This window comes from Scheffersomyces amazonensis (genome assembly GCF_036850825.1).
Source record: "Scheffersomyces amazonensis strain UFMG-HMD-26.3 chromosome Unknown RJT21scaffold_7, whole genome shotgun sequence".
NCBI lineage: Eukaryota > Fungi > Ascomycota > Pichiomycetes > Serinales > Debaryomycetaceae > Scheffersomyces > Scheffersomyces amazonensis.
The window spans coordinates 605751-630708 of record NW_027042747.1 but is presented as its reverse complement, the minus strand read 5'-3'; the positions used below and the strand labels follow the sequence as shown (position 1 = coordinate 630708).

The 24958-nt window shown below is 30.9% G+C and overlaps 16 protein-coding genes and 1 non-coding gene across 17 annotated transcripts; 11 read left to right on the top strand and 6 right to left on the bottom strand. All coding sequences in view use genetic code 12, as the record gives it.

The window, feature by feature from the left end:
• Nucleotides 1-175: 175 nt before the first annotated feature.
• On the bottom strand, nucleotides 176-247 carry RJT21DRAFT_t129. Its single transcript has one exon. It is a non-coding gene; the product is annotated as a tRNA-Glu (tRNA).
• A 180-nt stretch (nucleotides 248-427) lies between these two features.
• Nucleotides 428-1831, top strand: RJT21DRAFT_122938 (guanine nucleotide exchange factor). The gene has a single exon (XM_064882551.1). The coding sequence runs from the start codon at nucleotides 633-635 to the stop codon at nucleotides 1692-1694; it is 1062 nt and encodes a 353-aa protein (XP_064736396.1). The 5' UTR covers nucleotides 428-632; the 3' UTR covers nucleotides 1695-1831.
• A 63-nt stretch (nucleotides 1832-1894) lies between these two features.
• RJT21DRAFT_122937 (uncharacterized protein) lies at nucleotides 1895-2464 on the top strand. Its single transcript, XM_064882550.1, has 2 exons — nucleotides 1895-2132; nucleotides 2218-2464. Exons 1-2 carry the CDS (start codon nucleotides 1991-1993, stop codon nucleotides 2271-2273), a joined length of 198 nt encoding a protein of 65 aa, XP_064736395.1. The 5' UTR covers nucleotides 1895-1990; the 3' UTR covers nucleotides 2274-2464.
• On the top strand, nucleotides 2465-3588 carry RJT21DRAFT_122934 (carboxymethylenebutenolidase). The gene has a single exon (XM_064882549.1). It carries the CDS (start codon nucleotides 2511-2513, stop codon nucleotides 3318-3320), a length of 810 nt encoding a protein of 269 aa, XP_064736394.1. The 5' UTR covers nucleotides 2465-2510; the 3' UTR covers nucleotides 3321-3588.
• TIF34 (translation initiation factor eIF3 subunit i) lies at nucleotides 3483-5066 on the top strand. Its single transcript, XM_064885001.1, has one exon. It carries the CDS (start codon nucleotides 3644-3646, stop codon nucleotides 4688-4690), a length of 1047 nt encoding a protein of 348 aa, XP_064736393.1. The 5' UTR covers nucleotides 3483-3643; the 3' UTR covers nucleotides 4691-5066.
• Nucleotides 5067-7565, top strand: RJT21DRAFT_54273 (putative allantoate permease). The gene has a single exon (XM_064885000.1). It carries the CDS (start codon nucleotides 5443-5445, stop codon nucleotides 7117-7119), a length of 1677 nt encoding a protein of 558 aa, XP_064736392.1. The 5' UTR covers nucleotides 5067-5442; the 3' UTR covers nucleotides 7120-7565.
• On the bottom strand, nucleotides 7220-9129 carry RJT21DRAFT_54282 (enolase). Its single transcript, XM_064885002.1, has one exon. The coding sequence runs from the start codon at nucleotides 8637-8639 to the stop codon at nucleotides 7320-7322; it is 1320 nt and encodes a 439-aa protein (XP_064736391.1). The 5' UTR covers nucleotides 8640-9129; the 3' UTR covers nucleotides 7220-7319.
• A 999-nt stretch (nucleotides 9130-10128) lies between these two features.
• RJT21DRAFT_122931 (glutaredoxin) lies at nucleotides 10129-10587 on the top strand. The gene has a single exon (XM_064882548.1). It carries the CDS (start codon nucleotides 10173-10175, stop codon nucleotides 10524-10526), a length of 354 nt encoding a protein of 117 aa, XP_064736390.1. The 5' UTR covers nucleotides 10129-10172; the 3' UTR covers nucleotides 10527-10587.
• RJT21DRAFT_122930 (LicD family protein) lies at nucleotides 10573-13006 on the top strand. The gene has a single exon (XM_064882547.1). It carries the CDS (start codon nucleotides 10723-10725, stop codon nucleotides 12940-12942), a length of 2220 nt encoding a protein of 739 aa, XP_064736389.1. The 5' UTR covers nucleotides 10573-10722; the 3' UTR covers nucleotides 12943-13006.
• Nucleotides 12985-13912, bottom strand: RJT21DRAFT_54263 (uncharacterized protein). The gene has a single exon (XM_064884997.1). It carries the CDS (start codon nucleotides 13731-13733, stop codon nucleotides 13026-13028), a length of 708 nt encoding a protein of 235 aa, XP_064736388.1. The 5' UTR covers nucleotides 13734-13912; the 3' UTR covers nucleotides 12985-13025.
• A 1-nt stretch (nucleotide 13913) lies between these two features.
• RJT21DRAFT_54264 (uncharacterized protein) lies at nucleotides 13914-15347 on the top strand. Its single transcript, XM_064884998.1, has one exon. It carries the CDS (start codon nucleotides 13990-13992, stop codon nucleotides 15136-15138), a length of 1149 nt encoding a protein of 382 aa, XP_064736387.1. The 5' UTR covers nucleotides 13914-13989; the 3' UTR covers nucleotides 15139-15347.
• Nucleotides 15348-15504: 157 nt separating this feature from the next.
• On the top strand, nucleotides 15505-17913 carry RJT21DRAFT_89232 (uncharacterized protein; the record flags this gene model as incomplete). Its single annotated transcript, XM_064885600.1, has 3 exons — nucleotides 15505-17466; nucleotides 17596-17730; nucleotides 17785-17913. 3 exons carry the CDS (start codon nucleotides 15505-15507, stop codon nucleotides 17911-17913), a joined length of 2226 nt encoding a protein of 741 aa, XP_064736386.1.
• A 52-nt stretch (nucleotides 17914-17965) lies between these two features.
• RJT21DRAFT_54259 (mitochondrial 54S ribosomal protein MRP49) lies at nucleotides 17966-18575 on the bottom strand. Its single transcript, XM_064884996.1, has one exon. The coding sequence runs from the start codon at nucleotides 18539-18541 to the stop codon at nucleotides 18017-18019; it is 525 nt and encodes a 174-aa protein (XP_064736385.1). The 5' UTR covers nucleotides 18542-18575; the 3' UTR covers nucleotides 17966-18016.
• A 399-nt stretch (nucleotides 18576-18974) lies between these two features.
• On the top strand, nucleotides 18975-20073 carry RJT21DRAFT_133555 (short-chain dehydrogenase/reductase; the record flags this gene model as incomplete). Its single annotated transcript, XM_064883204.1, has 1 exon — nucleotides 18975-20073. One exon carries the CDS (start codon nucleotides 18975-18977, stop codon nucleotides 19953-19955), a length of 981 nt encoding a protein of 326 aa, XP_064736384.1. The 3' UTR covers nucleotides 19956-20073.
• Nucleotides 20074-20611: 538 nt separating this feature from the next.
• RJT21DRAFT_205 (uncharacterized protein) lies at nucleotides 20612-21558 on the top strand (the record flags this gene model as incomplete). Its single annotated transcript, XM_064883704.1, has 2 exons — nucleotides 20612-21508; nucleotides 21556-21558. The coding sequence occupies 2 exons, from the start codon at nucleotides 20612-20614 to the stop codon at nucleotides 21556-21558; spliced, it is 900 nt and encodes a 299-aa protein (XP_064736383.1).
• A 36-nt stretch (nucleotides 21559-21594) lies between these two features.
• On the bottom strand, nucleotides 21595-22776 carry CDC13 (Cdc13p; the record flags this gene model as incomplete). The annotated part of the gene is made up of 1 exon (XM_064883701.1): nucleotides 21595-22776. The coding sequence occupies one exon, from the start codon at nucleotides 22774-22776 to the stop codon at nucleotides 21595-21597; it is 1182 nt and encodes a 393-aa protein (XP_064736382.1).
• A 683-nt stretch (nucleotides 22777-23459) lies between these two features.
• ECM42 (glutamate N-acetyltransferase) lies at nucleotides 23460-24841 on the bottom strand. Its single transcript, XM_064882546.1, has one exon. The coding sequence runs from the start codon at nucleotides 24797-24799 to the stop codon at nucleotides 23474-23476; it is 1326 nt and encodes a 441-aa protein (XP_064736381.1). The 5' UTR covers nucleotides 24800-24841; the 3' UTR covers nucleotides 23460-23473.
• Nucleotides 24842-24958: the final 117 nt, after the last annotated feature.

The window sequence follows — 24958 nt, the reverse complement described above, 5'->3', positions numbered from 1 at the left end:
CTCCCAAATCAACCGAATATAACTTCTCTATTCCACTCTCAATAGCTAGATTTTTTATTAGATACTACTTATAGGTTAAGATATATCAAAACTGAAATAAATAAAAAAAACAATTACTACATGTAATGCTTGAATTATAATTACAAGTTAAAAAAAAATTATTGCAAAAAGAAAGTTCCGATACCGGGAGTCGAACCCGGGTCTGCTCGGTGAAAGCGAACCGTGCTAGCCGTTACACTATATCGGACTGTTTACTGACAAAAAATGTGATAGGTTTGTGCTAGAGAGTTGTCATCACGTGAATGTCACGATTTTCGGAGCACGTGATGCAAATTGCACGTGATTCATTTTTGATTTATTCTAAAATTTCAAAGCATTGGATATGTTGCTATAGTAGCTTATGGAATATTTTTCATATTCGAAGTAATTTATAACTGTCAAGCATACTAACTCCGAGTTTTATTAACATCAAGGCTCTGAATAGCTGCAAAAAAACGGAGAATGTTCTGGAAGGTGTTGAAAAAGTGAACGTGAGAAAAAATTAACGGGTATCTAGACAGAAAAAGTATAAAGGTGTCCTACATGATCTTAACTAGGAAGGCAATAAATAGACCTATTAGCATATTGAATCAATGGATTTAGAATTAGAACCAACTTTAGAGTCAATCATCCAACAAAGTTCCTTAAAGTGGATCTTTGTAGGTGGTAAAGGTGGTGTTGGTAAAACAACTACTTCCTCATCAATTGCAGTACAATTGGCATTAAATCATCCTAATGATCAATTTTTATTAATTTCAACTGATCCAGCACATAATTTATCTGATGCATTCTGTCAAAAGTTTGGAAAAGATGCTAGAAAAGTTGAAGGTTTAGAAAATTTATCATGTATGGAAATAGATCCAGATGCAGCTATGAATGATTTACAACAGCAAGCTCAACAATATAACAATGATCCAAATGATCCATTAAAAAGTATGATGCAAGATTTCACAGGTGCTATACCGGGTATTGATGAAGCTCTTTCATTTATGGAAGTTTTAAAACATATTAAGAATCAAAAAGTTGCTGATGGAACTGATAGTACAGAATCTGATAAGATTAGTTATAAGACTATTATATTTGATACTGCTCCAACTGGTCATACATTACGTTTCTTACAATTACCTTCAACTTTACAAAAATTATTAAGTAAATTCCAAAGTTTATCTGGTAAATTAGGTCCAATGATGAACATGTTAGGAGGTGCAGGTGGACAAAATCCTCAAGAAATGTTTTCTAAATTAAATGAATTAGAAAAACAAGTAGCAGAAGTTAATGAACAATTTACTAATCCAGATCTTACTACTTTTGTATGTGTTTGTATTTCTGAATTCCTTTCACTTTATGAAACCGAAAGAATGATTCAAGAATTAATGAGTTATAATATGGATGTTAATTCCATTGTTGTTAATCAATTATTGTTTGCTGAAGACGAAGTTAAACCTTGTTCAAGATGTGTTAGTAGATGGAAAATGCAAAAGAAATATTTGGATCAAATGTCTGAACTTTATGAAGATTATCATTTAGTTAAAATGCCATTATTAGGTACAGAAATTAGAGGAATTAATAATTTAAAGAGATTTTCTAAGTTTTTATTAAAACCTTATGATCCAAAAGTCGATAGTAGTATTATCACTGATTTAGAAGAAAAATAGATTAATTCAAAGTGATAATATAATTATTTAGAATATTAATGTATAGATCAGTATAATTCGATATTCATTTTAATGGAAAAGCAATAATGTCGCGCCTATTCATGTAACGACATTTTCATTCATGTCTCCTCTCTCTCAATAAAATTTAAAGCTTTGCTCGAGGTTTGAGAAATACTTTAATTTACATATCTCTAACAGAAGTTTAATACTTCAGTGTAAGGACTTGGTCTTCCTACCATAGCATCACTAAACTATCGTACACATTTATTTGTTGTCAAAAGAAATAACCTTAGAAAATGGCTAGAGGAAATCAACGTGAATTAGCTCGTGCGAAGAACTTAAAGAAGCAACAAGAAGCTCAAAAGGGTCAAAAACAGGGTGATAAGGCCAAGAGAATGGAAAGTGATGCTGATAAAATGAGAGCCAAACAAGCAGCAGGTATGTATATGTAAATCTCCATCACTTCCTTTTTTATCCCTCCTACTATTGTAAGACTATAGTACTAACTCTACTAAACTTATAGCTAATGCTAAAAAAGAAGCAGAACTATTAGAAAAGATTAAAGCAGGAAAGAAATAGATTTCGTAATTGCTAATCTTTTTGTATGTAATTATTGTGATTATTCACCACTTAGTAATGAAACGAATGTATTATTTTCTTTAAAAGTATTTACCTGTAGCACGCACACTATGCACCATTGCCCCGACCCCCACCCCTCGTATAAAAAATGTAAAATTAGGAGAACTCCCGGATATTTCTTCTTTACTCCATAACACCAATTGTTATAGTTATAGTTATAATTACAATAAAAGAAAGATGTTGATTGAAGAAACATTCTACGATGTTAAGACATCGTATAATACTACCATGAGATTATTTGTTTATCATCCTAAGATTTTAAATTATCCTAAAGTTAAATTCCCCGGAGTTGTTGTTTATTCTGAGATCTATCAAGTTACTGGTCCAGTATCTAGATTTGCTAAAGATATTGCAGGACAAGGATTTATTGTTGTAGCTCCATCTATTTATCATAATTTTGAAAGTTATGAACCATTGGCTTATGATGATGAAGGTACTGATAAGGGTAACTTATATAAGATTGAGAAAGAATTAAAGTCTTATGATGAGGATAATTCCTTAGCTATTGATTATTTATTATCATTACCAACATGTAATGGTAAAATTGGTGCTACAGGTATGTGCCTTGGAGGACATTTGGCATTTAGAGCTTCATTAGATCCTCGTATTAAGGCTGCTGTTTGTTTCTTTGCAACTGATATTCATAGTCATGCCTTAGGTAAGGGTAAAAATGATGATTCTTTACTTAGAAGTAGTGAAATTAAAGGAGAAATCATCTTAATCTTTGGATGTAAAGATAATCATGTTCCATTAGAAGGTAGAGATTTAATTAGATCTACTTTACGTAAGAACAATGTTGAAATGACATTCATTGAAATTAATGATGCTCAACATGCTTTTGTTAGAGATGAATTGAGTAAAGGTAGATATGATCCAGCTACTACTAAGAGTTGTATGGAATGGTTATTAGAATTATTCAATCGTAAATTAAAATTAGACTATGGTGATCATGATGGAAAGCCTGTGACTATTGAAAATATTTGTTAAACTTTTCAATTTTTTTTTTTTTTTGCTTGTTCGATGCTCCCCAAAGTATCGATATTGCATCTTTTAATATTATATCTATGAAATATAATACTGATTTTATTGAATTTGGTTCCATTATAAGTTTATATAGGTTTTGCAATAATTTATGAAACTTTTCATCCATCGCACGACTTTGTCTCTATATGCAGGCCCTAACAATTTTCTCTTTGTCCATCCTGAAAAAAAATTTTGAATGAGACAGGGCCTTAACCAACGGTGAAAAGCTGGTATAATTAGATAGGTTTTATTATTAACCACTTGACTTTATATAAATATAACTAAATATGAGACCAATAAAGTTGATGGGTCACGAGCGTTCGTTGACTCAAGTTAAATATAATAGAGAAGGGGATTTATTATTCTCTGTTGCAAAAGATAATGCAGCTTCGATCTGGTATTCATCTAATGGGGAAAGATTAGGAACTTTAGAAGGTCATCAAGGGGTAATTTGGTCTATTGATGTTGATCCAGAAAGTTTCTTATGTGCCACCGGTGGAGGGGATTTGGCTGTTAAATTATGGAAAGTTGAAACTGGTGAATGTGTCTTTACTTGGGATTCTCCATCTCCAGTTAGAAGAGTTTCATTTTCTCCAGATGGTAAAAAATTATTAGCTATTGCTGATCAAGTTATGGGTCATATAGGTACTATTATTGTTTATGATCTTAATTTGGATGATTTATCTAATCAAAGTATTGAACCTTCATTGATCATTAGAACTGATCCAAATAGTGCTAAGGCTAATGTAGCAGAATGGACTGCTGATGGAAAATATATAATTGCTGGTCTTGATAATGGTTATATATCAAAATATGATTCTGTTACCGCCGAATTAGTGGATTCTGTTCAAGCTCATGGAATTCATAATGAAGAAAAAATTCATTCTATCACTGATATTCAATTATCTCCAGAAGATGGCTCATATTTTATTACTTCATCAAAGGATAAATGTGCTACTTTAATAGATGTTGAAACTTTTAAAATCTTAAAAGTATATATAGCTGATGCTCCAATGAATACTGCTGCTATAACTCCAGTTAAAGATTTCGTTATCTTAGGTGGTGGTCAAGAAGCTAGAAATGTTACAACTACTGCTGAATCTCAAGGTAAATTCGAAGCTAGATTCTATCATAAAATCTTTGAAGAAGAAATCGGACGTGTTAAAGGTCATTTCGGTCCTTTAAATACTATTGCTGTTCACCCAGATGGTTTAGGTTATAGTAGTGGTGGGGAAGATGGTTTCATTAGAGTACATACATTTGATAAATCATATTTTGATTTCCTTTTCGATGCTGAAAGAACTGAAAAGGCTGCTGCTTCTGGTACTATTTGATCAAACTATTTTAATTCACTATGAATTTCCTGCATACTTACTGTTCCTTAATCTGTTTCACTCAATTTCCACTTTAATAGAGCGTATCACTAGTCCTAGATGATAGTGAATACTTCTTTAATGCCTTGTATATTATTACTATATTCAATACATACTTATTTTCTCATATGAAAACTGAGAATTCGTATCAGAAAGATATTGTAGAATCGCATATGTCAAATAAGCTTTTAGACTTTAGTTCTGGTTACAAGCTGTGGTTTTAGACATGTTCTTCCGAGTCATCCAGCTACAACACACATTCATAGCTAATTCATTTCAATTAAGATCTTTAAATTATATTAATTCCTTTTCAATAAAAGTTCACTATATTCAGATTAAAGTTAATTTATTTCAAAATTGATTATTTCTTTGTATAATTGGCATCATTTTGACCCTTAATTTCATCATTTTTTCTTAATAGCCATTCATAACGATAGCAATTGCTCTGATATACAATTAAAACTGAGTTACATTTCATAATTAGACTTTCTCTTAACTAGATATTTTCTTGGATAAGGTCGTATTTTATCTTGTTCTATATATAGCTAGTGCCACAACAATTTGGTAGCAATTTTCACGTGACCAAAAATCTTGGCAGCCATTAAAATTTTGCAGTCAATATAAGTTTATAAATACTCTTTCTTGTCCCCATGAGGCCTGTATTAACTACTTCTTAACTAATAAGTATAGTATAATTAAGTAAACTGGTTAGTATGGTAGCAAAAGATTCTGATTTAAAACATTCAGTCGTGGAAGAAGTAGTCTCACCAAAGGTTACTGAATCAAAGGATGAAAAGAAAGCTCTTGATTCCACTGATATAGAATCAACTACTTCTTCGATATCCACTAATGATCTGAACAACCCTTTCTTGGATCCTGTCGTTGCAGAACATTATCGTTCAGTTTATGAGAATGCCAAATATGAGTGCCGTGGTGCTTTTGATCCTCATTTTGTTTGGGAACCTGAAGAAGAGAAACGTATTCTTAGAAAATTGGATTTCAGGGTCGCATTTAGTGCTTGTCTTATGTTTGCTTCTTTACAAATTGATAGAGGAAATCTTAGTCAGGCTGTAACTGATAATTTGTTGAATGATTTGAACTTAACTACAAATGATTTCAATACAGGTAATACTATATTCTTCGTTTCATTCTTATTGGCTGAATTACCATCCCAAATGATTTCCAAGGCATTAGGACCAGACATTTTTATTCCGATTCAAATTTGTGCTTGGAGTATAGTGGCAATGAGTCAGGGTGCCTTAAGTGGAAAAACGTCTTTCTTTATTACCAGATGTCTAATTGGAGCTATCGAAGGTGGTTTCATTGCTGACTTGGTGTTATGGTTAAGTTATTTTTACACCAGTAAGGAATTACCTATAAGATTATCTTGGTTTTGGACAACATTATCAATAGTTCAGATAGGTACTTCATTAGCAGCTTTTGGTTTATTAAGACTTAGAGGGCATTTGAATCTAGCTGGTTGGAGATGGTTATTTCTTATTGAGGGTGCAGTAACTTTGTTAATTGGAATTGCTGGATTCTATCTTATGGTTCCCTCGGCTGTTCAGACTAGGAACTGGATGCATCCAAAAGGGTGGTTTACTGCAAGAGAAGAAAAGATTGTTGTTAATCGAGTATTAAGAGATGATCCAAGTAAAGGTGATATGCACAATAGACAGCCTTTAACTCTTAGAATGATTTGGAAATCTTTATCTGATTATGACTTATTTCCACTTTATGCAATTGGAATTTTAGCTTATGCACCAGTAGCCACAATATCTTCATATCAAACATTGAATTTAAGACAATTGGGCTTTTCAACTTTCAATACAAATTTATTAACTATTCCGGGAGATTTTATCCATATTTTGTTTCTTTTATTTATTACCTGGTTATCGGAAAGAGTTGATAACAGAACTTTAGTATGTTTCAGTTTACCATTTTACTCTGTCCCCTTAGTTGCCGTATTAGCTTTCTGGCAAGGTACCATGAAGAATGTTTGGGGAACCTGGGCAGTTACTACTTTAGTATTAGGAGGACCATATATCCATGCTATTTTAGTAGCTTGGGTTTCAAGGAATTCCTATTCCATTAGGAGTAGATCCGTTGCCAGTGCTGTTTATAATATGATGGTTCAATTAGGTCAGATATACTCGAGAAATATTTATAGGCAAGATGATAAACCCCTTTATAGAAGAGGTAATAGTCAATTATTTGCTTTAGCTGTTGTTATGTTTCCGGTTCTCTTATTCACGAAACTTTACTATGTGTACAGAAACAAACAGAAAGAAGCTCGTTGGAATGCTATGACTCCAGAAGAGAGAGAACATTACATCAAGAATACCACAGACGAAGGTAACAAAAGATTAGACTTTAAATTCTCTCATTAGATAAATTGATGCTTAATTTTATATTTATTCTGAACTATGTGTGTTATTTATTTAAAGGATATTTTTCGAATTTTATTGATAATTTTGATATTGCATTTTTATATCATTTTGATTGATCGCAGTATACTGTTAAGCATAAAAACAGCGTAAACTAAAAAATTGATTAAAAGTTAACGAGAAGTTAACGATTTAGAAAGTATTCAAATCTTATTTGAATCGTGGAAGTCTTTGCCAGCATATCTAGCATACTGTTCTAAATTGTCTTCAATTCTAATAATTTGATTGTACTTAGCAAATCTTTCAGATCTGGCAGGAGCGCCAGATTTTACTTGAGCCGTTCTCAATCCGACTGCTAAATCTGCAATAGTAGTATCTTCTGTTTCCCCAGATCTATGAGAAACTTGAACTCCCCAGCCTGCATCGTAGGCAATCTTTGCGGCATCAATGGCTTCAGTTAAAGTACCAATTTGATTCAATTTCAAAAGTAAAACATTTGCAATTTTCTTTTCAATTGCTTTCTCAATAATTTCAGGAGTAGTTGCAGTAATAGCATCGGCAACAATTTGAACCTTACCTTCAAATGTAGGGAAATATTTGACCCATGCTTCCCAATCTTGATCTGCAAATGGATCTTCTAATGAAATAATAGGATACTTTTGAATTAATCCCAAGTAAAATTCAGCTAATTGATCACTAGTTAAATAATCATTAGGATTGGAATTTTTACTCTTGAAATTGAAGTCATATTTACCATCCTTATAAAAATCAGATGCTGCGGCATCTAAAGCAATACCAACTTTATCTTCATAACCAGCACCCTTTATGGCAGAGACAATTAAATCAAGTGCCTCATTAGCTGTATCCAAACTAGGTGCAATACCACCTTCATCCCCTAAGTTTGCTGCAGTTGCTCCATATTTCTCGGTGGTAATATTTCTAAGAATATGGAAAATTTCGGTTGCATATCTAACAGCTTCAAAGAATGAGGGGGCTCCGTAGGGGACAATCATAAATTCCTGAAACGTTAATTCTCCACCGGAATGAATTCCACCATTCAAGACATTAAAAAATGGTGTTGGAATTACAAATGGATATTCATGAAGTTTTGCCAAATCAGCAATATGTTTGTATAGTGGAGACCCCTTCTTTCCCGCGCCGGCTTTTGCAACCGCTAATGATACAGCCAAAATTGCGTTTGCCCCTAATTTCTCTTTATTTGGTGTACCATCTAAATCAATGAGAAATTCGTCAACTGATTCTTGATCAGTCACATCTAAGTTTGCTTTAATAATAGCAGGAGCAATTATATCATTGACATTATGAACTGCTTGAGTAACACCAAGACCATTCCATTTAGAAAGATCGCCGTCTCTCAAGTCTAAACATTCATTGGAATTGTGATGAGCTCCAGAGGGGACAATAGCACTGAATTTACCTTTTTCAGTGGTTACGTCAACTTCAATGGTAGGGTCACCTCTGGAGTCGTAGACTATACGAGCATATATTTTGGAAATGGTCATTGTTAATTAATAATATCAATTAGGTAAAGATATAGAGTACAAATATGAAAAATGATTGAAAAATCAAATCCCACTACAAAAGTATAATTCAACACATTTTATAAGAATAGATAAATCCCTGCCGCCAACAACCACAAATAATAGCAATAAGGACTATTAATTCCTTTCGTGGTAATGGTTAAGAATTTACCTACTAAAATTGACAGACGCACAACTTTCAGTCTCCCCATCTTTTTTCCTTACCAATTTAGTGAGGGTCATTCCACTTAGAAAAGAAAAAATGTGCCAGCTGATGATATAATCAGTAAGGATCATACAATATTACAATGGGCTGCAGTGCGTAAATTTCCCCGTACTTGGGCCATTTGGAAAAGGGGAAATTGGAGTCGTATGGGGTTGAGTTAAGTTTTATTTAATTTTTATTTTGAACTCCACAAAGTTGTCCCCCTCCTCAGATTAAATTTAATCGTCTGATTGGAATTGTAGAACCATATTTTTTAAAATAATAAAACTAATTATATAATAATTCTAAATCGTGTAGATCATTGTAGACAGTCTTCATGAATGACTAACCGTTTATATTTTAGAAGTATTTCAGTTTGTACGTTTCCGTTAATATGTCAAAGTTAGACAATTAAATAAACTTATTCATTCAATTCAAAATCTTATCTATGTATATTCGGATAATATTTAATGTTTCCCATTAATAATGTCAAGTATTACTGAATCCACCATGTTAGCCCCTGTCGATTCTCGATCAAGTTTTCGCCAAAGACAACATTCACTTGATAAAGAGCTCCGTTTATTAAAGACAGAATCTATTATTGATGCTCTTCCTGAAGGTTTCAATATAGATTCAAGTTATGAACCTAATCCACCACCTCACCTCAGACGTAGTTCATATGTTGATACATTACCAGAAGGTTTCTTGGCTGATGAAAGTGAACAACCACTTCATCCCCAATTGTACAATGATATAGAAACTCAGATTGAATCTCAAACGGATCATCAAAGTCTGTTGAGTAAGGTTATTGCCTTCTTATGTTGTCATGATTAGATTTAGATGCTTCCAGTTATTTATTTTTGCCGACTCAATTAATAACCTTTCCTAATTTTAGTTGGAACTATTGAGTCGAGCTAGTGTACATCAACTACTTGTTCGTATGTGTACTGTTTTCTCAAGATTTGTTTTGTAAGTTATCACTTATAAATGTTTATATCTTGTCTTGATGTCTTAAGTTGATTAGTAGTAATATACAGTTGGCTGTTCTCAATTTTAAATATTCTGTATTTCCATTTTGCCTTATTCTTGATCTGTAGAATTCTATTTATCTTTTGGTTTACATAACATAGCATGTTATTGGCTCTAAAATCTACATTAATATAATCGTGGGCGCTACCATGTGATTGCAAATTTATGGAGCTCGTGTGTCAACCGAAAATTTCCCTTTTCTAATCAGTATTTGTAACGACAACTAGATAATGAGCCGTAGATTCCCATAGAAACACATATATATACCTATATATTATACAATGTCCTATATATATTCATACATTACTTCTTTCTTCAAATCGGCAGGTCCAGTCACTCCAGAAATTCTTAGTGGATTAAAGTCAAATATCGATTCTGCTAAAGTTGTTGTCTATTCAAAGACTTACTGTCCATATTGTAAATCTACCAAATCATTATTAGAAAGTATTGGTCAAGAGTATAAAGTTGTTGAATTGGACACTATATCGGATGGACTTACATTGCAAAATGGTTTACTTGAATTAACTGGTCAAAAAACAGTACCAAATGTGTTTATCTCAGGTAAACATATTGGTGGAAATTCAGATATTCAAGCCTTGAATGCATCTGGAAAGTTAAAGGAATTACTTGCTTAGAATTTTAATAGATTATAGTGATATGTATCAACTATTTCTCTAATTATACAACTATTCCTATTCGATCAATCTCGTAACTAAGCGCAATTGTAGTCTTCTTTTTCAACCCGATTTTGCGTGTATAAAAGACTTTACTCCACGTAGGTCTTAATGTAATTGATATTTCAACTTGGCGGTTATAAACATTCACTACGAGATGGGTTCATTCATTCGAATACGACGGAAGTTTATATCGACTATCAATTGTCTAAATCATGTCTTGAACAAGTTCAAAGAAGTCAAGCTTGGCCGTTCTATATTGTTACTTCTTTTGGCAAACTTATTGATCTTACTATACCCTGAATTTAAGTGGCCCTTTACAAAGGATACAATTCTTATAAATATACGTGATGTTGATACTTTTGAACGAACATCACCTTTGGTTAGTGATTGGCTAGTGAGAAGTTATTTTCCAAAAAGTATATTACAATCTATATTTGTTAATTCTTCAATTGCCAGTAATGATTCGGATATATTCCATACCAAAGTTTATTCACAAATTAATAAACAATATGATCCTAGACTATTACCTGCTCTTTGGATTAACTCTTTAACACAATATTTGAAAGATAGTCCTAATGATGTTGATTTCAGTTTACCATTTTCATGGTCAAGTTTTCTAGATATACAAAGTAAAAGAAATGAATTATCAATTGGTGTAGACTTATCGGTACTTAATTGTGAAAAATTTTCTAGTATTTTTAATATAGATCATACTAATGTATCAAGAGTATGTACTAGTTTGAAAAATTCTCCTAAAGGTTATCCAAAATTTAAGATTATAGGTCCCATAGATGATACAATTGATGAAAATGCAAGAAAAGTTATAGGTTTAAGTTATATGCTACATGGAGCTCCAAATCCTGATCGATTGGTTCTTTTAGGTATTGGACCAAATAAATCTGGTATAAGTATACCAGTTAATGAAATGAGTAAAAGAAATGCTTACAGTAAACTGGATTTACTGTATCTAATATCAAAGTATATAAATTCAATTCCTCAATTTAATGTATCAATTCCTTCTACAAACAGTATTATACTAAGAGATGAATTACGTCAACTTCATAATTATTGGGATCAATTTGAACAGAATATATCATTTGCTTCACCATATAATTTCAATCATGATATATTCCAATTTCTAGATAACAATCTGGAAATACCAGAAACTAAATTAGATGATTTTTATTTTGATGTAGATGAAACAATACAACTAGTTGAAAGTCGTGTTAAAAGATCTTATGATGGTAATGGTATAAATGATTTTGATAGAAGATTACTTTCAGTTATTAATGATAATTTGGAATTCATGCCAAACTTCACCAAATATTTTCATGAAGCTCATTGCTTAGATACCAAAAAAGGTGCTCATTATGATTGGAGATTCTTTAAGAAGATAACTTATAGTGAATATGAAAGAAAAGCTATTTTACATCGTCTTACTCGAGCTTGGTTGAGATTTGCAAATTCTGCGGGATTATCTACTTGGCTAGCGCATGGATCTTTACTTGGATGGTATTGGAATGGAATGAGTTTACCATGGGATGAAGATTTAGATGTTCAAATGACTTCTGAGTCATTGTATTTATTAGCTAGAAATTTTAATCAAAGTTTGGTTATAGATTTAACTGATAATTTTGATGATATTAATATTGGTATGGGTGCTTATCTAGTTGATGTAAGTTCCAACTTCTTTAGTAGAGATAAAGGTAATGGGTATAACTCTATAGATGCAAGGTTCATTGATACTTCTACTGGTTTTTATGTTGACATTACTGCATTGAGTTATACTGAGGCAGCAAAAACTTTTGATACTAAAGGATTGAAATCATTGGAATTCAATCGAATGTTAGAACCTGAATATCTTGAAAAGGAAGATTCCAATACAGTTGATTCTGAGCAATTACATCAATCATTATTATTCAAAAGAGATGATCTTATCAAACAGAGAAATATCTTTAATTGTCGAAATAATCATTTCTATACGTTAGAAGATATTTCTCCTCTTAAGAGAACAATGTTTGAAGGTGTTATAGCATATGTTCCTAATGGGTATAAAAAGATCTTGGAAAGAGAATATAATCGATCATTATTATTAAAACAATTTGAAGGTCATACATTTAGGCCTGTGTTAGGTTTATGGATTTCCAGTAAAATTTGTAAAAGAGATCCAATTGGCAATCAATGTTTTCATGATGATGTAGTACTAGAAGCTAAATATACTAACTCAATGACTACTAAACATAAAGTAGAAATGAGACTGATTAATAAAGCTCCAATTATATATTCTAAAGAAGATGAATTACGAGCATTTAGGTCAGATCCGTGGATAATTTCAAGATGTAATTCTCTAAGGAATATAATAGAAAATTTGTAATATACATGATTTATGACTTATTTACTAAGTTAAACTATATATATATATATATATATATATATATAAGTTAGTTAGTTAGTTGCTTATCGTAAGATGTCTTTTAATAATTCCATACTCCAAAGGTGGAACTTTACAAAGATATGATCATCATTAGTTAATTCAACTAATGAACGAGGTTTAATCATAGACCGTCTAAGGTATCTTTCATTATCTAACATAGCAGTATTTTCATGACCATCAGATTCCTTTTTATTTAATGAATCTTCAAAAGTATTCTCTACTCTTTCCTGAATTAAACTAATAATTTCACTAAAATATAAAGATATAATATCCCAATTTGATAATATATCAGTTTCTGAATCACATACTACCATTACAGCATATTTTCTTTCTGAACCACGAGCATTAATATCTTTAATTTTAAATATTTTATTAATACAATATCCATTAATTGCATCACCATAAAATAAAGGTTTTGATATATCAGAAGTTGTCTCTACTGATAAAGATTTATTTACAAGTTTTGTTAATGCTGTATATCTTTTTTCTGAAGCAGGATAATGATTCAGAATAAATACTCGTTCAGGTTGATTCTTAATATTTTCTCGAGTTATAATATTATTTGATCCATTCTTTATAATTAATTCACAACTAGCACAAGCTTGTAATTTACTTGTAGGTGGTAGAATATGATCATCTTGTAAATTTGGACTAGATACTTGAGTAACAATTATTGTGGATGGACCATGAAGTTCACAAAAATGCGCTAGACATACTATATAGTTAGACATTTAACCATTTGTTTATAGAAGTATATTATGCTGTGCTGTCCTTATAATGACTAGTGGTGTCTTAAGGGGAAACCCCACGATAATATTTCGCACCAGTAGACACAGTACTGTAGTAGCCACTGCCAAAGGCGAGACTTCGCATCAAGAAAGAAAAATGGTTGAGATTTTTCAATGGGCATTTCTCATCTCTGGTTAATGAATAAATAGGTAAAAGTTTAATAATTACTTATTGAAATAGAAGAACAGATCTTTGACTATGTCTACTACTACCTCTAAGTCAACTCCAACTGTTGACTATACAATTGCTAATTCAGATGTTGTTTCTAAATATAAAACTGCTGGTGAAATTGCTAATAAAGTTCTTGCTCAAGTTAAAGAGTTAACTATTGCTGGATCAACTACTTATGAATTAAGTGTTAAAGGTGATGAATTATTACAAGAAGAATTATCTAAAATTTATAATTCTAAAAAAGCTTCTAAAACTCCCAAAGGTTTTGCATTTCCAACTTGTGTTAATCCAAATCATATACCTGCACATTTAGCTCCAATTTCAGAAACTGATCCAGCTAATATTACTTTAAAAGATGGTGATGTTGTTAATATTATGTTAGGAGCACAAATTGATGGTTTCCCATCAATTGTTGCTGATACCGTTGTTATTGGTGCAACTAAAGAAAATCCAATTACTGGTAAAAAGGCTGATTTACTTCATGCTGCTTGGAATGCATCTGAAGCTGCTATTAGAACTTTAAGACCAAATAAAAAGAATTGGGATGTTACAAATATTGTTGGAAAAATTGCTAAAGAATATGAAACTAGTCCTGTTGAAAGTATGTTATCTCATAATCAAGAAAGAAATGTATTATATGGACCAAAAGAAATTATTCTTAATCCAAGTAAACAAAATAAATCACAAGTTGATACAGTTAAATTTGAAGAAAATGAAGTTTATGGTTTAGATATTTTAATTTCAACATCAGAAGAAGGTAAAGTTAAGCCAACTGATTATAGAACTTCATTATTTAAATTAACTGGAAATTCTTATGCTCTTAAAATGAAATTATCTCATAAAGTTTTATCAGATTTTAAATCAAAATCTAATAATCAACCATTCCCATATAATATTAGAAATTTAGATGAACCAACTAAAGCTAGAGGTGGATTAGCTGAACCAACTAATCATAAAGTTCTTTTAGCTTATGATATTGTTGGAGAAAAGGAAGGAGAATTTGTTGCTCAATTCTTTACAACAGTTGCCATTACTAAGAATGGAATTGTTAAATATACTTCTCCAACTTTTGATCCAGAATTATATAAATCAGATAAACAAATTAATGATGAAGATATTAAAACTGTTTTATCAGAACCTTTAAGAGTTGCTAAGAAGAAAGTTGAAAAATCATAATAATGATAAAAGTGATAAAAGTGATAAAAATGATAAAATCATAAAAATCATAAAATCATAAAATCATAAAAATCATAAAATCATTACATTAAACAATTTTAACCAACTAAATTTAAAATAAATAATATAGTCATAATTATTATAATAATATAATAATTATTAATTAGTAATTAGTAATTTGTAGATAATTTTTACGACGTATCAATGTGTAACCAATAGGTATTGTAATAATATAAGGCGCGTACATGAACATCAAATTTTTTTGATTTGACTGACTGACTGGCTGGACATTATAAGATTAGTGAACGATCTTATTGACGTACCACAATTAAGAACTGAAGGTTAGATAAGGTTTAGATTATATCTATGTCAAGTTCCGATAGAGATAATTCATCTCCCAATTCACCTGGTATTGGTAATTTGCTGCTGCTGCTGAATTCATCAAAAATTAATTTATCAATATATTCAACAGCTCAACGATTAAATAATATAGATAATCAAAGTCAAGATGGTAGTATATCCCAAAATGGTGGAAATCATTATGGTCCAACTCTTCTACCGAGTCCAGGTCCTGAAAGTCAATCTGATAGTATAAACAATTCATCAATTATTAATTCAAGTTCAAGTTCAAGTTCAAATGAAAGAAGGAAATCTTCTCGTAGAGTTCAAAAAATTAATTATGATATAAATCGAGCTTCTATATTATCTGCTAGTCCAATAATTCAAGAAAGATCCAGTAGAAATAATACTACTACTAATAATACTAATAATAATACTAAATCTTCAATACCTACGGGAATTATTCAAAAGGGAGGAATGAAAGAATTTCAAGAACCAGAATTAGCTGAACCTAAACCAATTTATACTGGTTTACCATTAGAAGCATTTCCAACACCAAAGATAAAGAAAGAATCATATTGGCCATCTAAGAATAAAAAATCTAATAGAAATAGTAATTCAACATCTAGAGAAGGTTCTACAATTCCTCAAATAGATAATGATATTGATGTATTTGTTGAAGGGAAATATAATAATCGATTAGAAACAAATAAAGCCCAAGAATTAACTCAAAGTAGTGAAATCCGTGAACCATTAAAAATCTTAATTCGTCGTCTGAAATCATCTAAACAAAGTTCTAATAAATCTAAAACTTCAAGACAATCAAAGAAACAAGAGATAATTCCTTCTTCACCTATAAGACCTTCAAGAAGAGTTAAAATAATATCTCCTAAAAAATCCGCAAGTACAAATCTTGCTCCAACTAGTATAATAAATTCCGGTAATTCTAATGAAAAGGATGATCCAACAAAGGATAATGATGATTTTTGTAGTTCTTGTGGTGGTCCAGGTATATTTATTTGTTGTGAAACGTGCCCTAAATCTTTTCATTTTACTTGTTGTGATCCACCATTAGAAAAGGCTCCTGAAGATGATTGGTTTTGTAAAGAATGTATTACTAAACGTGATCCATCATCTATTCCTACTTGGAATCATATTGGAATCTTTGGACCATTATTAAATCAACAAGAAAGAAGAAATCCAACAGTGTTTCAACTTCCAAGAAATTTAAGAGAAAGTACATTTATAGGAGTAACTACTGGAGATAATGGTGATTATACTGATGAACATTTTAAACCAGAAATGTCTTATAGTAAAGCTAATGGTTCTCAAATTCCAGGTTGTAATAAAAATATTGATCTTGAAATTGATAGTTTATATGATAAACAAGGAAATCCATATTTATGTCATAAATGTGGTGAATCTGGTTTAAATCATCGTATATTAACTCATTGTGATTATTGTCCATTGGTTTATCATATAGATTGTTTAGATGAACCAATCTTTGGTCCAAAGACTATTGGTAGTAAATGGAGATGTCCTAATCATATTGAAGAATTATTACCTCCTGGTATTTTAAAATTAAGACATCTTAAAGATTCTTCAGTAGTTGATGCATCTTTACATTCAAATTTCTTAAAAATTGCATTACTGAGTAATATTCTTATAAAGCATGAATCACAACCATATATTAAAGAAGATAAAATACCGAATCTTCAAGAATATATTCAATATCAAAGTCAAGATTTTTCAATTCCAATAAGTGATAATAATAGTGATCAAGATATTGATGAATTTGATAGTATTCATCCTAATTTTAGAATTCCAGAATATTTTCAATCTATTGCTACAAGTGATGGAATAGTAGCTAAAGCATCTAATAAATTAAATAAAATACTTACAATCACTTCACCTGAAGAAACTGGAGAATTAAATTCATTTATATATAGAATTCCTGAAAAACTGATATTACTTGATTTCTTTGAGAAAGTAAGAATAGATAAATCAAAATTAAAATCAAAAAAAGCTAAATCTAAAGGTTGGACATATTCAAGATCAAAATCAAAAATAAAATCAAAATCTAAACATCCAAATCTCCCTATTAAACATGATATAAAGGCAAGAGTATTAGAAAATTTAGAAGAATATGAACTTCAAAGTCGATTGGAAGATAATGATGAAGAATTACAAGTAGTTGATACATTAAATGAAATTAAAACAAAACCATCATCAGGATTAAATTTTAAAGAGTTGGTAAATATAGCATTAAAAGAAACAAATCAAAATCAAAATCAAAATCAAAATCAGGTTAAACAGGTAAATAATAATCATCAAGGTATTAATATAGATAAATCTGAGATTGATGAATTAAGTTATATTAAGAAATTAATAGAAATTAAAGGTAAAGATGCTATGATGAAATTTTTACAATCATGAATTTTAGTATTATAAATAGAATGTAGTATGCTAATTTATTATTAATATATATGTACAAGTTATTTAACGAAGTTATTTTCAAATTATTTAATTATGTTCAACTTTAAAGATCTTTTAAATATGGAATTTTTAAATCTTCTTCCTCTTCTGCAAGAGATGATGGTTCAGGTGCACCAATACCAAATTCAGGTGCCCTTATGAATGGAATTTCTTCACTACTCATTCGTTTTGCCTTAGTGGATTCGACTAATTTTCGAAGAATTGTTTCTGGATTATGATTTCTAACATCAAGTAATATATCATCTATAGAATCTTTACCATGAACTTTAATAAATACAGGACAGGCTTTAACTTCTTTCTTATTTTTGGGTTTTATTCTTGTCATGATGAAATCAATATTTTCATTATGAAATTTAAGAGTTGGTAAATTATCTCTCCAAAAGTTTTTTAAACCAAGTGCTGGTTCAAAAACATTCTTTTGAATAAGGCATAATTCAATCTTGGAATATTTGGAATCATTAAACTTGAAAGCAGTAGATGGAGTACCAGCAATCTTATTTAATCTGTAGATTTGCCTCACCACACCTGAACGTGGCACATCTTTTAACTTTAAACGGACTCCATTCATTTTATTCGTGACTTGTAAGTAAACTATAGATGGTAATATATATAATATTGTAGTGAAAAATTCAGTGAATCTTATTTGAAAATTCTTATGTTTGGGACGTCGCACGACATTTTGTCGCATGGGCAAAGTCACGAGATTCATAATACTACTAATACTAATAATAATACTAATAATAATACTAAAATTACTAATGCTTTGTTATAAGTAGTTAACTTTCAGATGATCAGGAATTAATTATATGACTAAGATATTATTAAGATGCATCCCTTCGATTTGGTTTATTAAGAAACTATTTTCTCTTCTTGTAATGATGCAAAATATTTGTTGAACTTTGCACTAATAGCGCATAAAAATTAGTTTTATTTTTGGCGCTCCCAAGTTGTCTTCTTAATATTTATTCATTACTGCTACAATTCAACCAATTTAACCTACAATGGGTCCATTGTTATTTACATTATTTGTTTATCATTTAAACAAACAGTTTCGGTTCTTTTCTAACCTCTTGATTGGAAATTATTTTGAACCAGAAAGAGATATTGTGCTCATTACTGGTGGAGCGTCAGGTCTAGGCCGAGAACTTGCTTTAAAGTTTGCTTCAAAAGGCGCTAAGGTAGTTATTCTTGATATACATATTCCAGTTGATTCCCAAGATGATGAAGATAATTTAACTAAAATTAAGGGCGTCACTTATTATCAATGTGATGTTAGTAATAGAGTTCAAGTTCTGATGGTACAAAAGCAAATTAAGCAAGAGGTCGGTAAAGTTACAATTCTTATTAATAATGCTGGTATTACTACAGGTAAGACTTTATTAAATCTTAGTTATGAGGAAATTGAGAAAACTATTCAGATAAATCTTTTATCAAGTTTTTATACAATAAAAACATTTTTACCCGATATGATTAAGATGAAAAGAGGCTATATTGTAACTATTGGTTCTGTATTAGGTTATATGTCTCCGGCAAGATTAAGTGCTTATGGAGCTTCCAAATCAGGTTTAATTGCATTACATGAATCTCTTACTTATGAAGTAGGACCTCCATCAATAAATCCTTCTGGAGTCAAAACTTTATTAATTTGTCCTGGTCAGTTAAAGACAGGTATGTTTAAAGGAGTTGTAACACCTTCAACATTATTAGCACCAGAATTAGAGCCTACTTATGTAGCCAATAGTGTTTATTCAGCAGTTGAGTTAGGAAGAAGAGGAGAAATTAGATTACCCTTCTATACTAATTTAATACCAGTATTTAGAGCAGTTCCATGGCCCATAGTTGAACTTGTTAGAGGCTTTAGTGGTATTGATTCAAGTATGAGAACTTTCAAAGATACTATTTCCAAAGTAGCTAGTAAAGCAAGTTCAATAGCCTCAAGATCTTTAGTTGGATCTAGAATCTCATCTGCCAAAACTATTTAAAGTTAAAGTTTAATATATAAATTATAATTGTAACAATTAACTGTAACATCCAAATCTGCGCATCGCCTTCGCGGAGCAACGGCTGATTTGAGAGATGTGCAGTATGCATAAGTAACACAAAACCTTGATTGCAGGTACTAATTCTATCGACTGCCTTTGATATGGAAAAGATTAACAATTTTACAAATTGGTCAATCCTCAATGATTCGATGATGAACCAAACTTTATATATTACAGAAGATCGACTATATAAATTGGAAATAATTCTATTATATCATGAAACGCTATCATATGACAAAAATATAATTATTGCTAAAATTGCCCAGGATGATGTAATTAGATAGTGCTAAGAAAAAATAATAATGAAAAGCATTCCACCCCCCTCCGTGCCGCAGATTATAAAAAGTATATAAGGATTAACTATTTTCTTAATTTTCTTAAGCCAGGAATATGTCAAGATTTTTCATCTACACTTTAATAAAGTAATTTTTGTATATACCATTTAGCATTCAGTGCATATTTTATTTATAATACATACACATATACACATTCTGAAAAAGTGTTATATTAATAGACCATCATATCTATATCCTTTTTGCATACTTTTTATTTTATTTTATTTTATTTTTTTCATTATCACCTAATGGTTATATAAAATGTGGCTGCTTCAACAGAAGTATAATTGGCGATATGGAATCCCTACACCATATCAGTTAAAAGATGAAACTCAACCTAAACTTACTATGCGTACAATACATCATGATTCAATAGATTTTTATACTTTAACATGTACAAGAAGAAATCCAGAGACTTCAAAAGTTCCCTTAAAGGGTAAGTTCATAATAGTTCATGGATATAGTGAACATTCATTGATGTACCTACGATTAATGGAATTTTTATTATCATTAGGCTATGAAAGTCTTATATTTGATCAACGTGGGAGTGGTAGAACATCTTTATTTCAAGATAGAGGTGTAACTGGTAAGAACCTGGAATTAGTATTAAATGATGTAAGTCATATGATGGAGGACTTTTTCGGATTTAATGATGATCCAAATTCAAAAAATTCAAATATTACTTATAATTTAATTGGTCATTCTATGGGGGGTGGAATAGCTCTAACATATTTACATAAAGGTAAATATAAAGATCTTATAGATAGAGCTATTGTGTCTTGTCCCTTATTAAGACCTCATAAATCTTTAGAACCTCATTCATTCTTGTATAATATTCTCATATTCTTTGCATATTACTTTCCCCAAACTAGATATTTTGGTGATATTCCCAAGCATTATAAAGAGATGCAAACTTTAACATCTTCACCAGAATGGCAACAATATCTTTATAATGAATTACTATGCAGAGATGGAGGAACTTATGGTCAAATAAGTCAAATGATGCAAAGAGGTAAAGCACTTTTAGATGAAGAAATGAATTATAATCCTAATTTAAAATTACTAGTATTACAAAGTAATTCAGACTTGATTGTTAGTGAAGAAGCCGTTGAATCATTCTTTAATAGATTAAATTTAAAAAATAAATCATTCATAAAAGTGAATGGTCACCATGCATTATTTATAGAAACAGATGAAATATTTAGTGAAATTTGTCAGTATATAGTTCAATTCTTATCTTAAAATTACATATCAGGTAATCCTGAATTAGATAATAATTCTCGAACTGAGAAATTCCGAGCAGTCCATACAACTTCTCTTTCTTCAGGTTTAATAGCCACTTTTGTCTTAAATAGTTGGAATTTAAATAAAGTTTTTGAAATTAATTCTAAATTTTCATAGAAATATTTGTTAAACTCTGGTAATGCCATATAAATCTCTTCTATACTTTGAGAATTGAAAAATTCAACTATATGCCTTGCAGGTATCATTATTTTAAGTGAATTATCTTGAGTTAAACATAAATTATTTTGAGAAGATAATGATGGAGGTACTTCATCTGTCAATATGAATTCCAATGATCGAGCAGTTGGATCTCCTGGTATATATTTTTCAAGTGAATGATCGAATTCATATGTCTTAGATACAACATAAGAAAGATCTTCAGGTAAAATTCCTACTATATATGCGTTAACATTATAAACTTTCTTATCAATATTCATTGGGAATTGATTTAATTCAGCTAAAGTATACACTTCTTGCAGGAGTGATGAATCAACTAGAGTTGAAAGTACTTTAGATCCACTCGATAATGATGCTGTAGCAGGAACTTGAAGTACTGATGAGCCTCTTCTAATAGGTGTTCTATTAGATACTTGATCCAGATCACTATCATCTTCATAATCTCCAGGAAATTCTCGATCAGGTATTTTAGATAAAGTATACGGGGATCGCTCTATCTTTACCTGACTATGAGAATCACCAAGAGAATATCCAAATAAACTATCTCCAGAATTGGAATTCAGATTACCATCTGTTTGATGCAGATTGCGTGGTTGAGATACGTTATTTTGACTACTACCATGACTATTAGGAGGATCTTTCGGAGCCGGCTGGGAAGAATGAGGTATATTGGGTTGAGAATTAGGTTCATTAGCATCATTACTAAAGAGGAACCCTTTATGATCAGGTCGAGAAACCGGCATAGAATCACTAACGAATTGTGGCATATGATGTTGAGAAGAACCCGTGCTGGAAGGTTGTTGATGTTGGGGTTGTTGTTGTTGTTGATGTTGCTGATACTGCAGTGACGTAAATGAAGATCGAGAAACAGGATATTTCAAATCTTCGGAACTGAAATCAGATTCAAAGTCTCCAGGCCAATAACTTTGAGGTACTAATCTTGGTAAATAAAGATTTGAACTCATAGCCGATCTCTGAAGAATGAATAAGTTTGAAAGAAGCAGTCTAATATATGGCTGATAGGCTTCTGGTTCTTTTTCAAGAATAGGAACCACGATTGAATCGGTGAGACATTCTAGTTTATTCGAATACATCTTCAATCTCACTCTGGCTTTAACTAATAATATGTCATGGTAAGCAATCTTCAGAAATTCATGTTGCGCTAAACCAGTTAATCTTCTATAGTCCAGCTTCATGTTTGAGTACCACCTAGGAGTTACTGCGATCTCCATTATTTGGTTTCCAGGGATAACACTATCTTCAGTATCAAAATCTCTCTGTTCTAGCTTAGGATGTGAAGTAAAATCTGTAACGTATAGTTTGGTGAGATTTTGAGCTTGCCAAAATCTCAATACAAAACAATATAATTCTCTTGTATATTTCAAGTTTTCATTTTGCTCAAATACAGGCAAGTCACAGATCTTATCGACCCTACAGGAATAGCGGTTTGGGCCATTCATAAGGGATACTACTTCAACCTAGTGATTTTTTTATGTGATGTATACTTTAAAAATGACTTGTGTTTACCATTCCTTAAATTTTTCAGACGCGCGTCTCAATGGGGAACAATTTGCGCTTTTCGTATATCTTAAATTTTATATTTTATTTTATTTTATATTTTATATTTTATTTTATATTTTATTTTATTTTTTGCGTATCTATCTAAGATCTATAGTCACCATTAATAGTAACATATTCATGAGATAAGTCACATGTCCAGAATTTAGCATCTTGACCTCCACCAGTTCCTAAATCTACTTCAATAACTAAATCTTCAGATTCTAATATTTGTGAAGCTCTTTCTTCATCAACGAGTTCTGGTTCTCCATCAATTAATAATTTTAATGGTTCTGATCCATCAACTGGAATAAATGAAACACTAGTTCTAGATGGTACAATGGATTCAGTACTTGTTACATTAGCATAACCAATTGCACATAAAATACGTCCCCAATTAGCATCTTTCCCATACATAGCAGTTTTAAATAATGAAGAATTTGCAATACTTGAAGCTACAAGTTTAGCATCTTTATATGATAATGCATCTTTAACTTTAATTTCAATGAATTTAGTGGCACCTTCTCCATCTCTAACTACTAATTGAGCTAATTGTTGAGCAAAATCGGTGATTTCATGTTGTAAAGATGCAAAACTATTGGCAGAACTAGATGTATTTTCAATCAATTCACCACCAGCAGCACCATTAGCAATGGCTACAATAGTATCATTGGTTGACATATCTCCATCAACAGAAATACTATTAAATGATCTATCAACAGCATATTTTAAGATTTGTTTAAGAGCACTTGGACTAACTGGTGCATCGGTTACAAAAAATCCTAATAATGTAGCCATATTAGGACAAATCATACCTGCACCTTTACATAATCCAGCTAAAGTATAAGTATTACCATTTAATTCAAATTGTTTAGTAACTAATTTAGGGAAAGTATCTGTTGTACAAATAGCAGTAGCACATGCAATCCAATGATCATGAGAATTACCTAAATTATTTAATGCCAATTTTGGAATATTAGATAATATATTATCAATAGGTAAATTATTTCCAATAACACCAGTAGACATGACTAAAGTTGAATCAGATGGATTTTCTAATATTGAATCAGTTACAACCACCATATCTTGAGCATCTTTTATACCTTGAGATCCAGTAACTGCATTAGCATTCCCACTATTAATAATTAATGAATTTATACCATGACCTTTCTTTTCTTTAATTATTTTACTTGAAACTTGAACTGGAGCTGCTTTAAACTTATTAGTTGTAAATACAGCAGCTGCAGAAGCTTCCTTACCAAAATCATTTTTTAAAAGTGCTAAATCTAATGATTTACCATCTTTCTTAACTCCAGAATGAATACCTCCCACTAAAAATCCTTTAGGATAAACTCCACTCTTTGGTACAAATCTACTTGCCTTATCTGATACGTAACGAACAGATTGGATAACTATACTTTTATAAGACATAATACAATGATGTAATAATGCAATAATTGCTGCAAATAACCGCAATGGGGAATTATCGTAAATATCTCTTATCTCAAAATCTAAAATTTCTGAAAAGTTTTGACTCGATCGCTATGCGTTTTTCGGCGCAAAGGGTATATGCCGGAATATCAACCGTAA